At 43.8% G+C, this 16,502-nt stretch overlaps 1 protein-coding gene across 9 annotated transcripts in view; it reads right to left on the bottom strand.

Annotated features, from left to right (window-relative positions):
• The window catches only part of PLA1A (phospholipase A1 member A), a 38,354-nt gene extending 25,821 nt beyond the window's left edge, over window positions 1-12,533 (bottom strand). For 2 of the 9 annotated variants that reach the window (XM_016941710.4, XM_063806129.1), the window contains exons 1-4: window positions 4,750-5,017; window positions 3,160-3,361; window positions 1,239-1,416; window positions 610-718 (exon numbers count right to left, since the gene is read on the bottom strand). In XM_016941710.4, coding sequence (XP_016797199.3) covers window positions 610-718; window positions 1,239-1,416; window positions 3,160-3,361; window positions 4,750-4,789 — 529 coding nt within the window. In that variant the 5' untranslated portion in view covers window positions 4,790-5,017. Of the gene's footprint in view, window positions 1-609; window positions 719-1,238; window positions 1,417-3,159; window positions 3,362-4,749; window positions 5,018-11,505 lie in introns of those variants that run through there. The other 7 variants (XR_010155293.1, XM_063806130.1, XM_526277.8 and 4 more) reach the window with 7 other exon arrangements.
• Window positions 12,534-16,502: the final 3,969 nt, after the last annotated feature.

The raw sequence follows: 16,502 nt of genomic DNA, 5'->3' as shown, positions 1-16,502 counted from the left end.
CCGTCTCAAAAAAAAAAAAAAAAAAGAATGAAATTATGTTCTCTGCAGCAACATGAATGTAGCTGGAGGTGATTTTCCTAAGCCAGTTAATGCAGAAACAGAAAACCAAATACCGCATGTTTTCACTTATAAGTGGGAGCTAAACATTGGGTGCACATGGACACAAAGATGGGAACAATTGACACTGGGGATTTCAAAAGGGGGAGGAAAAGCAAGGGGCAAGGGTTGCAAAACTACCTATCAAGTACTGATTGCTACTTGGGCAACGAGATGATTAGAAGCCTGAACCTCAGCATCACATGCTACACCCATGTAATAAACCTGCACACGTAAATCCTGAATCTAAATGTTTTTTTAAATAAGAAATTTAAAAATAAAAAGTAAAAGAAGAAATACACGGCCTCTCACATTGATATTAGAAATCATGCAATAATAACACAATACCATTTTATGCAAAAGAACCACAATAAATAAATTTTAGTGGTAATAGGTGACTTGATCGTGAGAACAAAGGCTCTCTACTCCCCTCTGCTTGCTTTAGAAGAGACATTTTCAGGGCAAGCTTTCTCTATCTCTAAAGCCTGGAGGATGGGCAGGGAGGAATGTTACCTGTGATCTGTCCCAGCTGGCCTCCGAAGAGCTGTCCCACCATGCCCCCAACATGGGCCCCCAGGCTAACACCAATGATGTGGATTGAGGATTCCGACACACCCAGCACCTAGAAGAGCAGGGACAGTGAGTTCCCCGTGGGCCACAGAGTCTGCTGGCTTCACAGTGGCAGGCTTTCCCCCAAAGCTTCAGAAGCTGAGGCCCTGGGCATGACACACCCACCACACTTACTTTGGAGGGAAAAAGGACAGCACTCTCATTGTTAATCACTTTTTCTCTTCCTGGGCTCCCCACCCTGACAACCCCCTTACTCTCCTTTTGGTGCCCAAAGTATGTGAGTAACGACCACGGCCATTCTCTCTGGAGGGACAACTAAGTGCCAGGCCATCTGCATTGGCTGTCTAAAGTGCCATGACACATTTTACAGAGGAGCAGTGGGAAGCTCAGAATATTCAATAACCTGCCTGAGGTCAGTGCTGTGAGTGGCAAAGTCAAGATTTGAACCCAAGACCACCGAGCTACCTGGTGACTCTGCTTCCACCCTAAGCCTCCTCAGGCAGTGCTTTTGTCTTTCTGACCCTCTCTCCTCATACGCAGCCCAAACTCACCCTAAGCTCTTCTGCACCTACCAGGAGTTTATTGAGGAAAAGGGAGATCTCGAGGCTCAACTTAATCACATTTTTCACAGCTGAGAAGTAGACTCCTGTAGATCCATAAATCCAGTCCACGGCAATCACATTAGCATTCGTTGCACGCAGAAGGGTTCTAATGAATGTGTCAATCCAGGAAGGCTTTGTTCCTAAAACCCTAGACAGGGGGCCAAAAAAGAATGGAAAAATTACCTGCCAAGTGATATTCATTGTCATGGAAACCTCTATTAATCACAAACCCAGAAAAGAAATCAAAACTAGAGAAGGGCTCATATGAGAAGTTTATTACACAGCACTTGGAGCATAGGGAGGACACAATTCCAAAGTTGCCAGCCCTTCCACCAGCACATATGCAGTCTTTGTGTAAATTATAAAACTTTGCCTTTTGTTCCAGGTAGATGCAGCCTCAAGCCAGGGTTCAGAACTCAGGTTGGATTTCAGCCTCATCAGCCTTTTGTCAGGCACCTTTGCACAATGCATAAACCACATAAACTGTATACATTGCATTGCTCCATTTGTGTTATTTGTGGAAAAGAAATATGCCCTAGAGTTACGCCCTAGAGTTAAGATTTGCGATCTTAATTCTCATTCTAAAATATAGGCTCTTTCTTTGTGGACATTTTCTTTTTCTTTCTTTCTTTCTTTTTTCTTTCTTTCTTTCTTTCTTTTCTTTCCTTTCCTTTCTTCCTTTCTCTTTCTTTTTCCTTCCTTCTCCCTTTCTTTCTCTCATTCACCCATTGATTTATTCAGCAAGCATTTATTGAGTACCTATGGGCCAGGCAGTATGCTAGGTGCTTTCCAAAAAATAAAGACAAATAAGATATAGTCCCTATCCTTCTGGAACTTACAGTATAGTGGGACTTTTCCGGGAAAAGGAAAATGATAGAAAAATGTTTAGAAATCTTTCCCAACAGATTGGGATCAGGAAATAAGTTTTTTGATGACTCCCAGTATAGAAGCAAAGAGAGCACACTCGTGTGGACAGAGGAGCGTGGACTGGGTGTGTGCCAGGGAATGGGGTTGTGGGATTTAAGAGCAGACAGAGTGCCTTGCCTGATGAGCTCTCCACCTCTATTAGCTACCCCTGGGTTGGAGGTACACACTCAGCCTTGGAAAGTGGTGGAATATGAGATGTGCTAGAGGAGAGGCTTTGGCACAAGAGCAAGGAGAGATGCCTAAGGAAACATGTGGCTGAGTCCCTGGAGTCCAGGGACCTGAGAGGCGGAGACAGGCTAGAGATCAGGAAATGGTGGTCCTTTGTGCACAGCCTTTGTGTCTACCTTTTCATTGGGTGCCCCAACTCTACTTGCTCCATAGTGCTATTACTTTACCATATTCTCTCCCTCTTTCCTCCCAGAAACCTTTCTCTGTTTCTAGCCCTATAGATGGGCTTTGGAGAAAAGCTGTTCAAAGAAAGGATGGTGATTGGAATTGAGACTCAGTGACTATATATTACAACAAATTGTGGACTGGAGAGTATCAGAGAAATTGAAGAAGAGAAGTGCATAGCTCCATCACACCCATAACCTCTGGTTACGACAGAAGTAGCACCCATAAATGGAAGTTTCTTAGGTCATAAAACCAAGGAAGAAGTGAAGAAGGGAAATACAATCCTAGGTAATAAAGGTTCTGTGTATGGAGATTTGTCCAGTCACAGACATGTACTGTTCATGAGTGTGTAGACAAGACTGGATGGAGAAGTAACGTATATGACCAATAAGAATGAACACCATGTGTGCATGTTGACATGAGACCCCATCAAAGACAGCAGGATATGAGGGATGGAACATGTGGCCATTGGTAAATTCATTCCTCCTCTTGTTGCCCACTAACTTCTTATGGTATTATGGTTACTTGATCATTCTTAGTTGAGAGGTCCTGTTGGTTATTTAACTCCCACCTGAATCCATGGATAATTAGTTTGGTTCCCAGAGTGGCATTGAACCCAGAGTTTTGGAGGTCACTGCTTCCTTCTACTAGCTGCCCACAGCTAGGATTCGAAGGGACAAAGAGGAGAAACTGGACTTTGAGATCGGTGCCTTCAAAAAGGTTGGCGCTCTGGAAGTCAGCGCACTTTGGCTGTGGGGTAGGAGGTGCATCCCCTGGAGGAAAACAAAACAAAACAAGCAACATCCAAGGTGAGGTCATCTGTTCTTAGAAGGAAGAAAGACGACCTTGGAAGGAAGCAAGAAACAGGGGCCTGCAGGCATGGGGTTTATTATACATCAGCTAGTGCAATAATCACTCATTTATTACAGCCTTCATCACTTCTGTAATGAAGCTGTGTGAATATTTTTCATGCCTAAGGACAAAATAGCAGAGAAGGAATATTGCTCAACTAGATGAGATTAAAGGCCATGGTGAAATGGCTGTTGTTCCGGGCTGAACTGAGTCTCATCCCCCAAAATTCATATGTTGAAATCTTAACCCCCAATGCTTCAGAATGTGACTGTATTTGGAGATGGGGTCTTCACAAAGGTTAGAAAGAGGCCAACAGAGTGGGTCTAAATCAATATGACTATTATCTTTATATAAAGAGGAAATTTGGACACAGACAGAGGGAGGATGTTGTAAAGACATAGGGAGACAGTGGCCATCTACAAGCCAAGGACAGGGTCCTGGAACAGATCCTTTGCTCATTGCCCTGAAGGAACTAACACTGCCAACATCTTGATCTCAGACTTCCAGCCTCCAGAATTGTGAGGCAATACATTTCCACTGTTCTAGCCACCCAGTCCGTGGCACTTCGTTATGGTATCCCTAGCAAACTAGTAGAGAATTCTAAATAGAACCCTGGGCAGCCAAATGAACAGTTGCCCTGCGGATTAGCCTCAGTCTAGTCTGAACACTCCCTCCCAGAAGGATTTTCAACTCTTTAGCCCCACCTAATCACTTCTTGTCCTTATGAGCAGTCAAGAGCCCTGCCATAGCCTTCCAGTGCCCAGCCCATAGCCTAGATAGATGACAGAGAAGAACCTTGACAAGTCTCACCTACTTCACAGCACCTTACAATAGATACCTTTACAATGGAAATTCTCTGGCAAAGGTAACTGCAGGCCTTTAAAAAACACTGAACAGAAAAGGCAACATGAAACTCCTGCTTCCCAGGGAGCTGAAAATCTGGCCCATTTTCAGCACCCAGCATCACACCCCGATCCCCACTTCTGTGATGCAGAGGTGTGGTCCCTGACTTCCATGCATCCCAAAGGGAGACTGGCAGGAGCAGCAGGGTACACGCTGACCCGCAGAACACAGTCCCACACAGCATTGCTGCCACCAGACAAAGTGATTCACAGAATCAGAGGTTCAGAGGAGACATCCAGATTGCAGACTTCGGTTTGTGTGAGCCCCTTTGTTGAGGAAGACAGTAACTTTAGATTTCTGGAGTGACTGTCTTCTATCAGAGGTAACTGGGAGCCCATATACAACAGGAGTGTGGATCTGGGATGCTCTGGGATATGGTGCTATGAGTGAATTGTGGGAACCCCACCTGTGGAGAATACCTCAAGCCATGAGGACTTCTGGAGCATCGCTGTGGTAGACTAGAGGTTTCCCCATCACTGCTTCTGAGCCCCAGACTTTGTCCTCAATCCCCTTGCAGAGGCAGACCAAGCAGGCAGGTTTGGAGGCTCCTGGGATGAAGCCCACTCTGAGAGTGCCGGCCCTAAGCTCTTCAGCCTGCGGCTTGAACTCCCACAGCACATGAGAGAGCTAATGCCTGACTCCATCATTTTATCAGCCTCCCCCAGCATTTGGCTCTTTAAAGAAAAGATGAAAAGACTGTGTTTCAGCATGAGATGCAAACCACATTAATGAGTCAATCTGCTCTATTGTTCATATAGGGCAGCCTGCATCCATCAGAGAGTTGGAGTCCTTTTAAATGAGCATAATATGTCACAAAGCAGGCCCAAATAATCACCAAAGAATCAATATCATCTAAATAAAATGTAATAAAACTAGAAATCAATAACAAAAATTATTTTAGTATACATTTGGACATGTAAAAACACCCCCTCCCTTTTTTTACAATAGGACAAGCCCATCCCATGTGCCTGTGGTATTTTTACCAGCCCATTACAAAGAGAAACTCCTGGGCACAATTCCTCATGGATACATATTGCTGAAGCTTGTTCAAGATTTTTAAAAATTTTTTATATTCAGGTAAAAGAATATAAATTATCATCTTTACCTTTTTTAAGTGTACAGTTCAGTGGTAATAAATACATGTATATTCTTTTCTCCCCTTCATTCCCAACTCCTCCCCCCTTCTCAGCCTCTGGGAGCCACAATCTACTACTCTCTATCATCATGAATCCACTTTTTTAGCTCCTACATATGTGTGAAAATGTGATATTTGTCTTTCTGTGCTTGGCTTATTTCACTTAACATAATGGCCTCCAGTTCCATCCATGTTGCTGCAAATGGCAGGATTTCCTTCTTTTTAAAGGCTGAATAGTATTCCTTTGTGTATATATACCACATCTTCTTTTTTTTTATTCATTCATTAGTTGATGGGCTCTTAGGTTGGTTCTATATCTTGGCTATTGTGAACAGTGCTGAAATAAATGTGAGAGTGCAGATATCTCTTTGATATACGGACTTCCTTTCCTTTCTTTTGGATATATACCCAGTAGTGGAATTGCTGGATCATATGGAAGTTCTATCTTTAGTTTTCTGAGGAGCCTCCATCCTATTCTCCATAGTGGCTATACTAATTTACACTCCTACCAACAGAAAAATACCCTTTTAACCTTTTAAGGAATGTATGGGTTAAAGAATAATCACAATGAAAAGTACAGAATATTAAAAACTAAACGACAATAAAACCAGCACATATCAAAACTTGCAAAGAGTGGCTAAAACAGCACTTGGGTTGTTAAAATAATTCTTTGGGAAGCCATTAGACTGAGGAAGCTCTAGTGGTTGAGTTCCTACAGAAGCTCACCACACCCCAACTCATAGTGAAGAGCTGTGTCCTAGGAAACTGAGGCTTAAGCTTTACCACTCAGAAGCTTCCAGCTAACCTCTGACTAGGGACCTTAAGGTACTGCTCCACTTTAATCAATCAAATATTTTCTTTGCCTTGCTTCATTCATAGGCACCTTATAAAATTTCTTCTTCACATCCCTTTGGTGGAGCCCTGAGCCACTTGCAGTGTGAAGCAGCCCAAACCATAAATCACTGTTTGTTCAAATAAACTATTTAAAATTTTAATGTGCCTAAGTTTACCTTTTAATAGAGAAAAATGTGTAACTTACATGCAAATGTTTGTGGGAGGGGGAAGGGAAAGACTTAGATTAGATAAACTAATATTTTAACTCAGAAAAGAATACCACAGTAATTCCAAATAAAATGTAGGGAAAGAAATATAAAGGTAATAGTTTAAATTGAAGAAATAGAAAATAAGGAAATATGAGCAACATTGGTAGCAACTTAGTCATTACAATTTCTCAGGCTTTGCAAAGTTGCCTGGGATATCTTTGACTCTTCCTTATCTCTCACATCCCACATACAGTTGGTAAGTTCTATTGGCTTGACCATCAGAATGAAATATTCAGAATCTAACCCTTCTCACCACCTTGGCCCAAGCCACCATCATCTCTCACAGCCACTGCCACAGCCTGCAACTGCATTTCTTGTCCTCTCTTTTGGCCCCTTCAGTCTATTTGCAACACAGCAGTCATGATTTTTTTTTCTAAGTCAGTCAAGTCATGTTACATCTCTGTGCAAAATTCTCCAAGCCTTTTCTCTCAGATTGAAACCTGAAGTCCTAACAATGGACTGTAAGGCCCTAACTGAGCTAATCCACCCCACTCCAAGAGTCCTTTGCCTTATGCTACAATCACTCACTATTGCAGCCAGTAGTTCTCCTTGCCCTTCCTCACTCTAGATGGCTTCCTGCCTGAGGGTCTTTGCCCGGCTGTTCCTTCTGCCTGGAATGCATTTCCCTTATGTATCTACATGGCAGTTCCTTCCCTTCCTTCAAGTCTTTGCTTGTCAAGTGCTCTCTTCTCTACTCTCACATCCTATTTCAGTTGTAACCTGCTTGTGTTCCTCACCTCATTTCTCTCAATCATCCTTACCCTGGTCTATTTATTTGTTAGCAATCATCACCTTCTAATCTACTATGGAATTTGCCAAGTTATTATACTTATTGTCTATTAGTGTTCAGTCCACATTAGAATGTACTTTTGAACAAAGCAGGGATTTTTAAAATCCATTTTGTTCACTCTACTGCCTAAAATAGTACCTGTCACACACAAAGAGCCAGTACCCAAAACTGGCTCTTTGAAAAGATTAATGAGCTAGATGTACTTTTGATAAGACAGAGTAACAGAACAAAGGGAAGTTAAAAGTAAACAATATCAGGAATAAAAAAGGGATATAAATACAGACAGTAGATTTCCTTACACCATAAAAAAGTTTATATCCACCCCAAAACTGAAAATACTGATATTTTGCTAGAAAATGGATCATTTCCTAGAAAAACGTAACTTACCAAAACTTAGTCAAGAAAGGAAAAACAGAAAATCAAATGTAAAACTATAGCATAAAGGAATTGAAACACTAGTTTCAAAACTATCCCTCAGAAAAGTCTAAGAGGCCTGAGAGTTTCACAGAGGAATTCTATTGATCCCTAGCTTACACATGCTGTTCCAGGAATAGAAAATGGGAGACAGGATTCCAGTTCATTCTGTGAGAATATCCAAAGTACCAAAAGTGCAAAGGACAGGGGAGAAGGAAAAACTAAAGGCTACTTTCATTTATAAACATAAACAGAAATCTAAGATAAAATATCAGCAAATCTAAATCCATCCAGGATAACAAGACCACAAAGTACATCATGGCCCAGCAAGGTTTGCTGGGCCAATTCTTTGCAAAGAATTAAAGGCTGTTTTAACATTAAAAAAAGTATTAATATAATTCACGTATGAACAAACTAAAGAAGAAAAACCATATGCTCATCTCAACGGATGAGCAGAAAAAAAGAACACTTGACAAAATTCAACACTCTTTAACATAAGAAAGGATATCTCCTAAAAGCCTACAGTAAGGATTAGATTTACTGGGACATATTAGAAGTATTCCATTTAGAACAGGGAACAGATAAGAAATGTCTGCTATCACTGCTTCTATTAAATATTGTGCTAGAGGTCCTAGTCCTAACCACTGAAACAAGACAATGCAATGGGATAAAAGTTATAAAGTTTGAAAAGGGAGAGAAGAAAATTGCCAGTATTTGAAGCTGATAAATAGGGAAGCATATTCAGATACTGCCTCTACCTAGCCACCACTCCAACCAAAGAACAGTGACACATGAGTATCTGGCCAGGCTGACCAGAGATTTATAAACAATAGAAATGAGGGGTGCAGAATGAAATACTGGCTTGTCTGAGTCTGAAAATAGCCTATAGTTTTCTATTCTTGAGTCTTTGACACTGAAGAAGTGTTAGAGAAGGGTGAGTAAGGCCTGGTAACACCCATGTTTCCATAATGGAAAGTGACTCTCAGGCATATATGACAGAGCTCCCTTCACCCGCCTGGGCTGCTCATGGTTCCCATGGGTGGCCTCTGTGATCTGCAAATGCTGGAAATGTGCTACTCTGCACTCCCATCTGCACCTGTCTCAGGTGTGTTCTGTAGATCGGTATCCCCCATGGGCTTTTGTTTCGTAGAAGTGTTATTTTGCTAAAACAGTTTTGATTCTGTGGCCTGGACCAAGAAGGGAAGGGTGTTCTGGCAGTGACAGAGTTGGCACAAAACCACATCAGACACTTTGTTATCAAATGTGGAGATGACAGAGGAGCCATCGGTGCATGTGTCGGGAAGCAGGCACCCTCCTCCAGGCTCCTCGGGAAGACACTGCAGGAGGGGAGGAGGGCAGAGGCCCCCTCCCAATAGCTGACTTGAGGGTGGCTCTGCCACGCATGCAGGGTGCAGCACCACCTTCAGGCCCAGGCTGGCCTTACAGAGGCTGGTGTCACAGGCTGCTTCTGCCACCAGCTCAGCACTATGGGCCACTGAACTTCCTGCCACCCCCTTGAGCCCTGGGCTCCCCACAGACAGAGCTGTGCTATCAGATGACCTATGGATTGAGGCATCAGCAGCCAGGAGTGTCTCTGAAATGGGCCACCCTCTGGAACCCTTCTTTGGCTGAATTGTTTCAGGATGAGTGTCATTTAATCAATCTGCCCTAATGTCAGGAAGTAGAGATGAGGACTGCAGCCCGCTCAATTTCTTTCTTCTCAGTTACCAAGGCTCTTGGCTTATTGAATGTGTCCTGTGTGCCTGGGCCTGGGGTGAGGCTCTGGGGATTCAAGGATGAAGAAGACGCCAGCCATAACTGCCCTTTGGGAGCTCAAAGTCTAGCAGAGAAAGGGAAAATAAGCAGGCCCCACAGCAAATAGGGATGTAAGATCTGTGACCAGGAAACATAGGTACTGAGAGAACACAAAGAAGGACCACCTACCCCAGATGGAGGAAGACTTGTGCATCCACCTGGAGGAGAGGATGCCTGAGCCAGCCTGGAAGCTCAAGGGCCAGGTTGATCAAGGAGCTCAACAATCTAAAGCTCCACAGTCCAAGGAAAAACTAGGTGTGACTGGGGTTGTCATGAAAGATTGTGTGGGTACACAGCCAGGAAAGTGAGTGGAGGCTGAACTTCCAAGAGGCCCATGTGGGTCAGCTACTGCCCTTGTGTGACAGCAGGCACCTGGATACCTCCTGAACCTCCTCCCTCCCGATCATTTGAGCTCTTCCTTTCCTTTACCTTGAGCTCTCTGCATCCGGCATCCTCTTTCTGTCCACCTACTTCATCTAGGCTGTCTGAAGTCAATTACATCCTTTTTCTTTTTCCCTTTGGCATATTTCTATCCCTCCCAGCCACACACACACACACGCACACACACTTCTATCTCTGCCTATCCATCAACTCACTTCATTTCTGAGACAGCACTACTAAAAGTAAGAATAAGGAACATTAACTTAATAAATATTGTCGCTGTTGACAGTGAAACACTCAGTTAAGGTGGGAAAGGAAGAGAAGCAGATGGGAAATACAGAATGCCTCACTGGGTAAGTGTGAAAAGAAAGACACCAGAGACAAACAAAGGCAAGAAGACCAGGCAAGGAAATACCCAGGCCCTGCTAACATGTTAGTATAAGCCCACTTCCTGCCCAGAGCATCTAGAATGATTCCCACATATGTGGCTGGAACCTGATCAGCTTCTGCACTGACCCTAACCCTGCTATCTGGTTCAGAATTTCTGAGCTTCTCTTATCTGTGTGACAGAGGCCCCAGGCTTACCGACAGATGAGCTTCCAAAAAGAATTTGATGCCAATTTGCTATAGTCCTCCCACTCCTCAACCTTCAAATCAGGACAACTAGCAAATGCCTTCCAGCCCCTAAGGAGGCCTGGGGCTCCTGAGCAGGGACAAAGTGGGCCTGCCAAGCCCACTTCTCAGAACGGGACCCACAGCTCTCCTAGGAGATACCTCCCACCTTCTCTCCGAGGTGGCTCATGACAGCCCTGTTCCCTCCACTTCCATCAGCCTAGACAACAATTTGCTAATAATAAAATCACAAAGGAATAAGCAACTGCAAAAGTCAGACCCTGTGCACAGATGATCCCATTCAGTCCTTACAGCATTCCTATCTGGTAAGGATCATCTCTAGCTACAGGTAAAGAAAGCCACTTCCTCAAGGTCACATAGCTACAAAGAAACAGAGCCAGGATTCCAGTCCGGGTTAGCCCGACCCAGACAGAGCCTATTCCCCAACAGCTCAGCCCATTGCCTCCTCTAAGCATCAATGTCTGCAATATTCACTGGACATCTGCTCTATACAGAGCACAGCACTAACTATGCTAAAAGAGACAGAAGCCTCAAATCCTCACCTTTTAGGGACAACTAATTGAGGTAGGAGAAAGCACATACAGAGCTCAACAGCACCTCTGAAAAACCACCCATGAGTGCAAGGAGAGCATGCAGTCACCCAGTGGAACTTTGTAGCAGGGAGGGGTGCTGAGCAGAAAAAGAACGAGTACAAGGGAGATAGGAATACAGAAGCCCCCTTGAAAGATGCAAAGAACAGAAATCAATCCAAAGGTGATGTGAGCAACCCCAGGCAGAAGCAATGACATATTCTAGAGCCAGGGAATGAGAATTAAATGTCCAGCGGAGAAGACAGAAAAGCAGCCTGCTATTGTGAGTAGAGGGAGGGGATTTTTCTAAGGGTGACCTCACCATAGTGAGAAGGAGTCTTCTGAGAACTTCTGAGAACCCAAAGTAGAGCAGGTTAATTTTCTGTTAGGCAAGAGGGATCAGTGGGTCAGTTCTTTACTGGGGGAAAGATAAATGCAAATTGGCATCTGAGGGACGTTTTCCCAGGGGCATCTGAGGTTAGCAGGGACTAGTTCCCATCACCCAGTCAGGATGACGAACTACTTGAGTTAGGTTGCTGGATTAGAAAGGACATCTAACAATCTCAGTGACAAAATCGTTATTAGTTTGGAAAACCTAAATTTTAAAATTAAATATATCTTGGAATGGTGGATATTTATGGGGTGAAAAATGAATATCTTAGAATTAACCAAATTTTATTTTCTTACAGTTGGTCCTGGCTTGTGCAAGGTGAGAAAGGGTTTTTTTATGTGGGCTTTAGAAAAATGAGTCGGATAACCAGGGAAAGTTCAGGTTTTGTGACCTGTTTACCATCATTCTGATTATGATAAAAGGGGTTTTTTTCCCCTACTGTTTTAAATTCACCTCAGAAGAGGCAAAAGGCTTTTAGGGGATCTTCCAAAAGTTAGTACTGCATAAGTAGTTGGAGAAATACGATCATTGACTGAAATAAGTTCCTCCCAAGGCCTGATCCCTGGCTTACCTGAACTTCCAACGCTGAGCCACAAAATGAGGCCCCCCACCCAGAAGCAGCTCTCCCAGGGACCTGGGGGCATTGCTGAGCTGGAAATCTCAGAGCTGGTATGGAGTAATTCCCTAAAGCCAAAGAGATCATATAACCCAGCCTCTCAGAAAACACCCACGTGGATTTCACTAATCATTAACTAGCCTCGTGACCTGAAAAGGAAAAATAAATTCTTCCTTATTTATTTAAATGCCAAAGTTTTCGGTTTCTTCTTCTCAATGAAAATAAATACACTTTCTTTTTTGTTAACCAGAGTGCATTGAAACACACTGTCCCTCTTTGAGCCAAACATGATCAGGAAACTATTTCCTGCACCTCTCCCACTTCCCGTGATAGGATGTTAGTAATAACCAAGGCAGAAGTCCTGCATCTCTGGGTGGCCAGAAACCCCTCATTGTGTTGGAATTATCTGTGGACATGTGTGTCTCCCTAGAAGATTCTGAGTGACTTGAGAGCAAAGGCTTTCTCTTTTCATTTTTGAATACCCAGTGCCTAGCACAAGACTGAGATAATACTATATATTAAGTGTCCATTTAAAGGGAAGAAGGGCAGAAAAAGTTTCCTCTGGAGAGTACTATCATTTTGTAGAATCTTGGGGCTAGGAGTCAAGTCCAACTTTGGAGATGTTCAACTTCCTGAATTCACAAAGAAACTGCATATTAGAAAAAGAAAATGACCTGTAGAGATCCCGTTGGTGGAAGTGGCAGGGCCGGGCCTGGAACCACCAAGATGGTTCCAGCACCATATGGCCTCTCCACCCAAAAGAGTGGCAGAAACCACAAAGAGCTATTTCTAGGCAAGTCAATGGGGCAGAGGCAGAGGGCAGGGCACTTGCCCCCCACTCCCTAAATCATAACACATTGCTGTGAGGTAGACAGCCCACTGGCAGGGCCAGGATCATCTTTTCCAAACAATAACTCTCTGAGGTGAGTATTATCACAGAGAAGTTAAGTAATTTGTACAACAAATTACTTATTTGTATTATAATTGTATACAAATTACTTAACTGTGACAATTACACAGTTAGTAAGCACAGATAAGTACAAATTACTTCTCTGTGATAGAAGTAATTTGTATTAAATACAAACATTTGTGTTTTACACAGCTGGTAGGGCACAGAGAATTTAAGTCATTTGCCTGAGGTCATGCAGAGCTGGGATTTAAAGCGGGATGAGCCAGCCCCAGAATCCATGCTCTGAGCAACGATACTCTACAGCAACAACTCCTGAAGAGGCTCTGGGACCATGTCATCATGGCTGAACACAGGATACAATTATTTTGGAGGGGCTAGCCCTTACATCCCCTTGTGCACATGATCTCACTGCTCAAGTGCTGCTGCAACCAGGAAGGGGTGTGGCAATAAGTAGTGCACAGCAGAGGTCACTACTGAAAGCTGTCTTGATATTAGAGACCAAGCCAAGTGTATGAGTTCAGGTCCTCGGAGAAGAAGATGCCAAGGTAAGACAAGATATGCAAGAGATTTATCGAGCTAACACCTGTAAAGAATAAGAGGTACTAGAGAAGGCAGGAAGCGCCTTTAGATGGTGGTGAACATCTGATACCTGTGAAAGATAATGGGCAGGAAAGAGAGGATTACATAGGAAGAGTCTCAGGCTGCAGCACAGTTTCTAGAATATTCTGACCAGGCCAATGGGGACTCCTCAGGCCAAAGTCTTTTGTGACAGCAGATGTGTTTTGTAGAAATGAGCCTGCATTAGCAGCCACATCTTGCTTAGTCATTAGCTGAGGTCAGCCTCAGCACAAAGACAGAGGTAGATTCAGAAGACAGCAGCTGGAGCCATCAGTCAATCATTTTCCCTACAGCAGGAGACCTGAGGGCTGTTTTCCTAGCCACCCACACCGTGGCCAGAGATAGTTAATCCAGGGTGCCCTTGTGCATGGCATGAATACAGCTGACATTGAGAGAGCACTTTCACTTTCTTTCACATCCAACATCTAGCGCAGAGCTCTCCAAGCGGGGTCAGAGTGGTCCCTTCCAGAACCCCCTGCCTCACAACCATCCAATTGACTTGGGACAGATTGCTGGATCCACCCCAGACACACAGAATGAGAACCTTTGGAACTGGGCCTAGGACTCTGCAGTTCCAGCAGGCTCCTCGGGTGATCGTACGCATGCTAGAACTACTAGTCTTCTGTTAATACTTACAATAGCCATGTCCATTTCACCAGTGGAGAAACTGAAGCTCAGATAGGCCAGGGGCTAGGGACACTGCTTGAGAGGGCCAAGGCGAAACAAGATATGCAAGAGTTTTATTGGACTAAACCTCGTCCTTCTGAAAAGTGAGATTACATATTTTAGAAGGTGAGGATGAGACCCTTCTACCTGGAGACACTGAGAGAGCCACAATTCATATTCAGTGTATGCTGTCCATCTCCCCCAAGGAGAATGTCAGCCTCAGAAGGGCAGAGTCATGGCCTGTTTTGCTCACTGAGATATCCCAGTACGTAACACAGTACTTGCTACACAGCCAGTGGTCAATAAGTATTTGCCAGGGGAAGGCATTGTTCAACTGGTAGGGTGTGCTGGTTAGTTCCCACCCCTCTTTTAGAAAGGGGGTCCTACTCACCCATTGTAAGGTGGAGACAGATGGTTTTATTTGCCTAGGATCTGGGTACACAACGAGCAAGGGACCAGGGCATCAATGTTCAAAATTCTGAAATGCAGTGGTGTAATAATGGCTCACCACAGCCTCACTTCTTGAGCTCAAGCAATCCTCCTGCCTCAACCTCCTGAGTAGCTGAGACTATAGGTGCACACTACCACACCCAGCTAATTTTATTTATTTATTTACTTATTTATTTATTTATTTATTTTTGAGACAGGGTCTTTCTCTATCACCCAGGCTGGAGTGTAGTGGTGTAATCTTGGCTCACTGCAGCCTCGACCTCCTGGCCTCAAGTGATCCTCCCACCTCAGTCTCTCAAATAGCTTGGAGTACAGGCACCTGCCACCATGCCTGGCTAATTTTTTAAAATTATTTTGTAGAGATGGAGGTCTCGCTGTATTGCCCATGCTGATCTCAAACTTCTGGTCTCAAGCAATCTTCCCATCTCAACCTCAAAGCGTTGAGATTAGAGGTGTGAGCCACCATATCTGGCCTAACATGTATTTTGTAATAGGTCTACACATATATGCTTTTTAAAAAAATACAAAAACATGGTTAAAAATAAATCTCCATCCCTTTCCCCCAAGCTTCCCAATCCTATAGAAATCAGGCATTGTCATGGTTTTCTTGCTTATCCTCCTAAAGATATTCTATCTCATGATTTTTAGATTTTTACACCCTTCTTTTGACCTACTTTTTTTTTTTTTTTTTTTTTTTTTTTTTTTTTGACAGTGTCTTGCTCTGTCATCCAGGCTGAAGTGCAGCAGCGCAATCATGGCTCACTGCAGCCTTGGCCTCCTGGGCTCAAGTGATTCTCCCACCTTGGCCTCCCAAGTGGCTGGTACAGGCACACACCACCATGGCCATCTAATTTTTTTTTTCTTTCTTTCTTTCTTTCTTTCTTTTCTTTTTCTTTTTTAAGAGACAGGGTTTCGCCATGTTGCCCAGGCTGGTCTTGAACTCCTGGGCTGAAGTCATCTTCCCACTTTTGCCTCCCAAAGTGCTCAGATTCTACGTGTGAGCCACCACGCCCAGGCTTACGCAAACTCTTTCGAACCTTGAGTTTCACACTAAACAAAATACTTTGGAGCTGCCTCATTCTTCTTTTAAGGTTGCAGAGAATTCCATCAGATAGAATGTGTCATGAAATTTTAGTGCTCAACCCAAAATGGCTTGAAGCCCTTATCCTACCTGATTTTCAGAAAGTCCAATCTTGCCAGATTCCAATTTGAGGTGAAGAGCACGATTATGGAGTCTCTCCACTCCTGCTGTCCTGTATGTCCTGCATGTGAACATGGGTACATGCACGTGTGTGCACGCACGCACACGTACCTTCTCAGAACAAGTCATAAAATATAAGTGTAGTGCAAGACAGTTTTCAAGGTCTTGGACTGGGCCCGGTTCTTTCAGCTTTCTGGCTTATAGTTCTCAAGAATAACTGTAGAATGTGCTGGGAATCCAACATCCTGGAATCTGTTCCAGTCCCCCGACTACCCCACACCCCCAAACACGATATCCTTCAATGCTTTAGCTCAGTGATTCTTGTTTCCTTTGAATATAAAACCCAGGGTGGGCTGCCTTCCTGGGGGTCCTCAGCTGTGGTACAAGCGGGCATGTGCAGATGAGGATCCGTGTGCCACAGGCAGCTTTCCTAAGCCTTGGGTACTGGCTCACATGAATTTCAGGCT

The sequence above is a fragment of the Pan troglodytes genome, chromosome 2 (genome assembly GCF_028858775.2).
Source record: "Pan troglodytes isolate AG18354 chromosome 2, NHGRI_mPanTro3-v2.0_pri, whole genome shotgun sequence".
Lineage (NCBI taxonomy): Eukaryota > Metazoa > Chordata > Mammalia > Primates > Hominidae > Pan > Pan troglodytes.
This window is presented reverse-complemented; position numbering and strand designations above follow the sequence as displayed.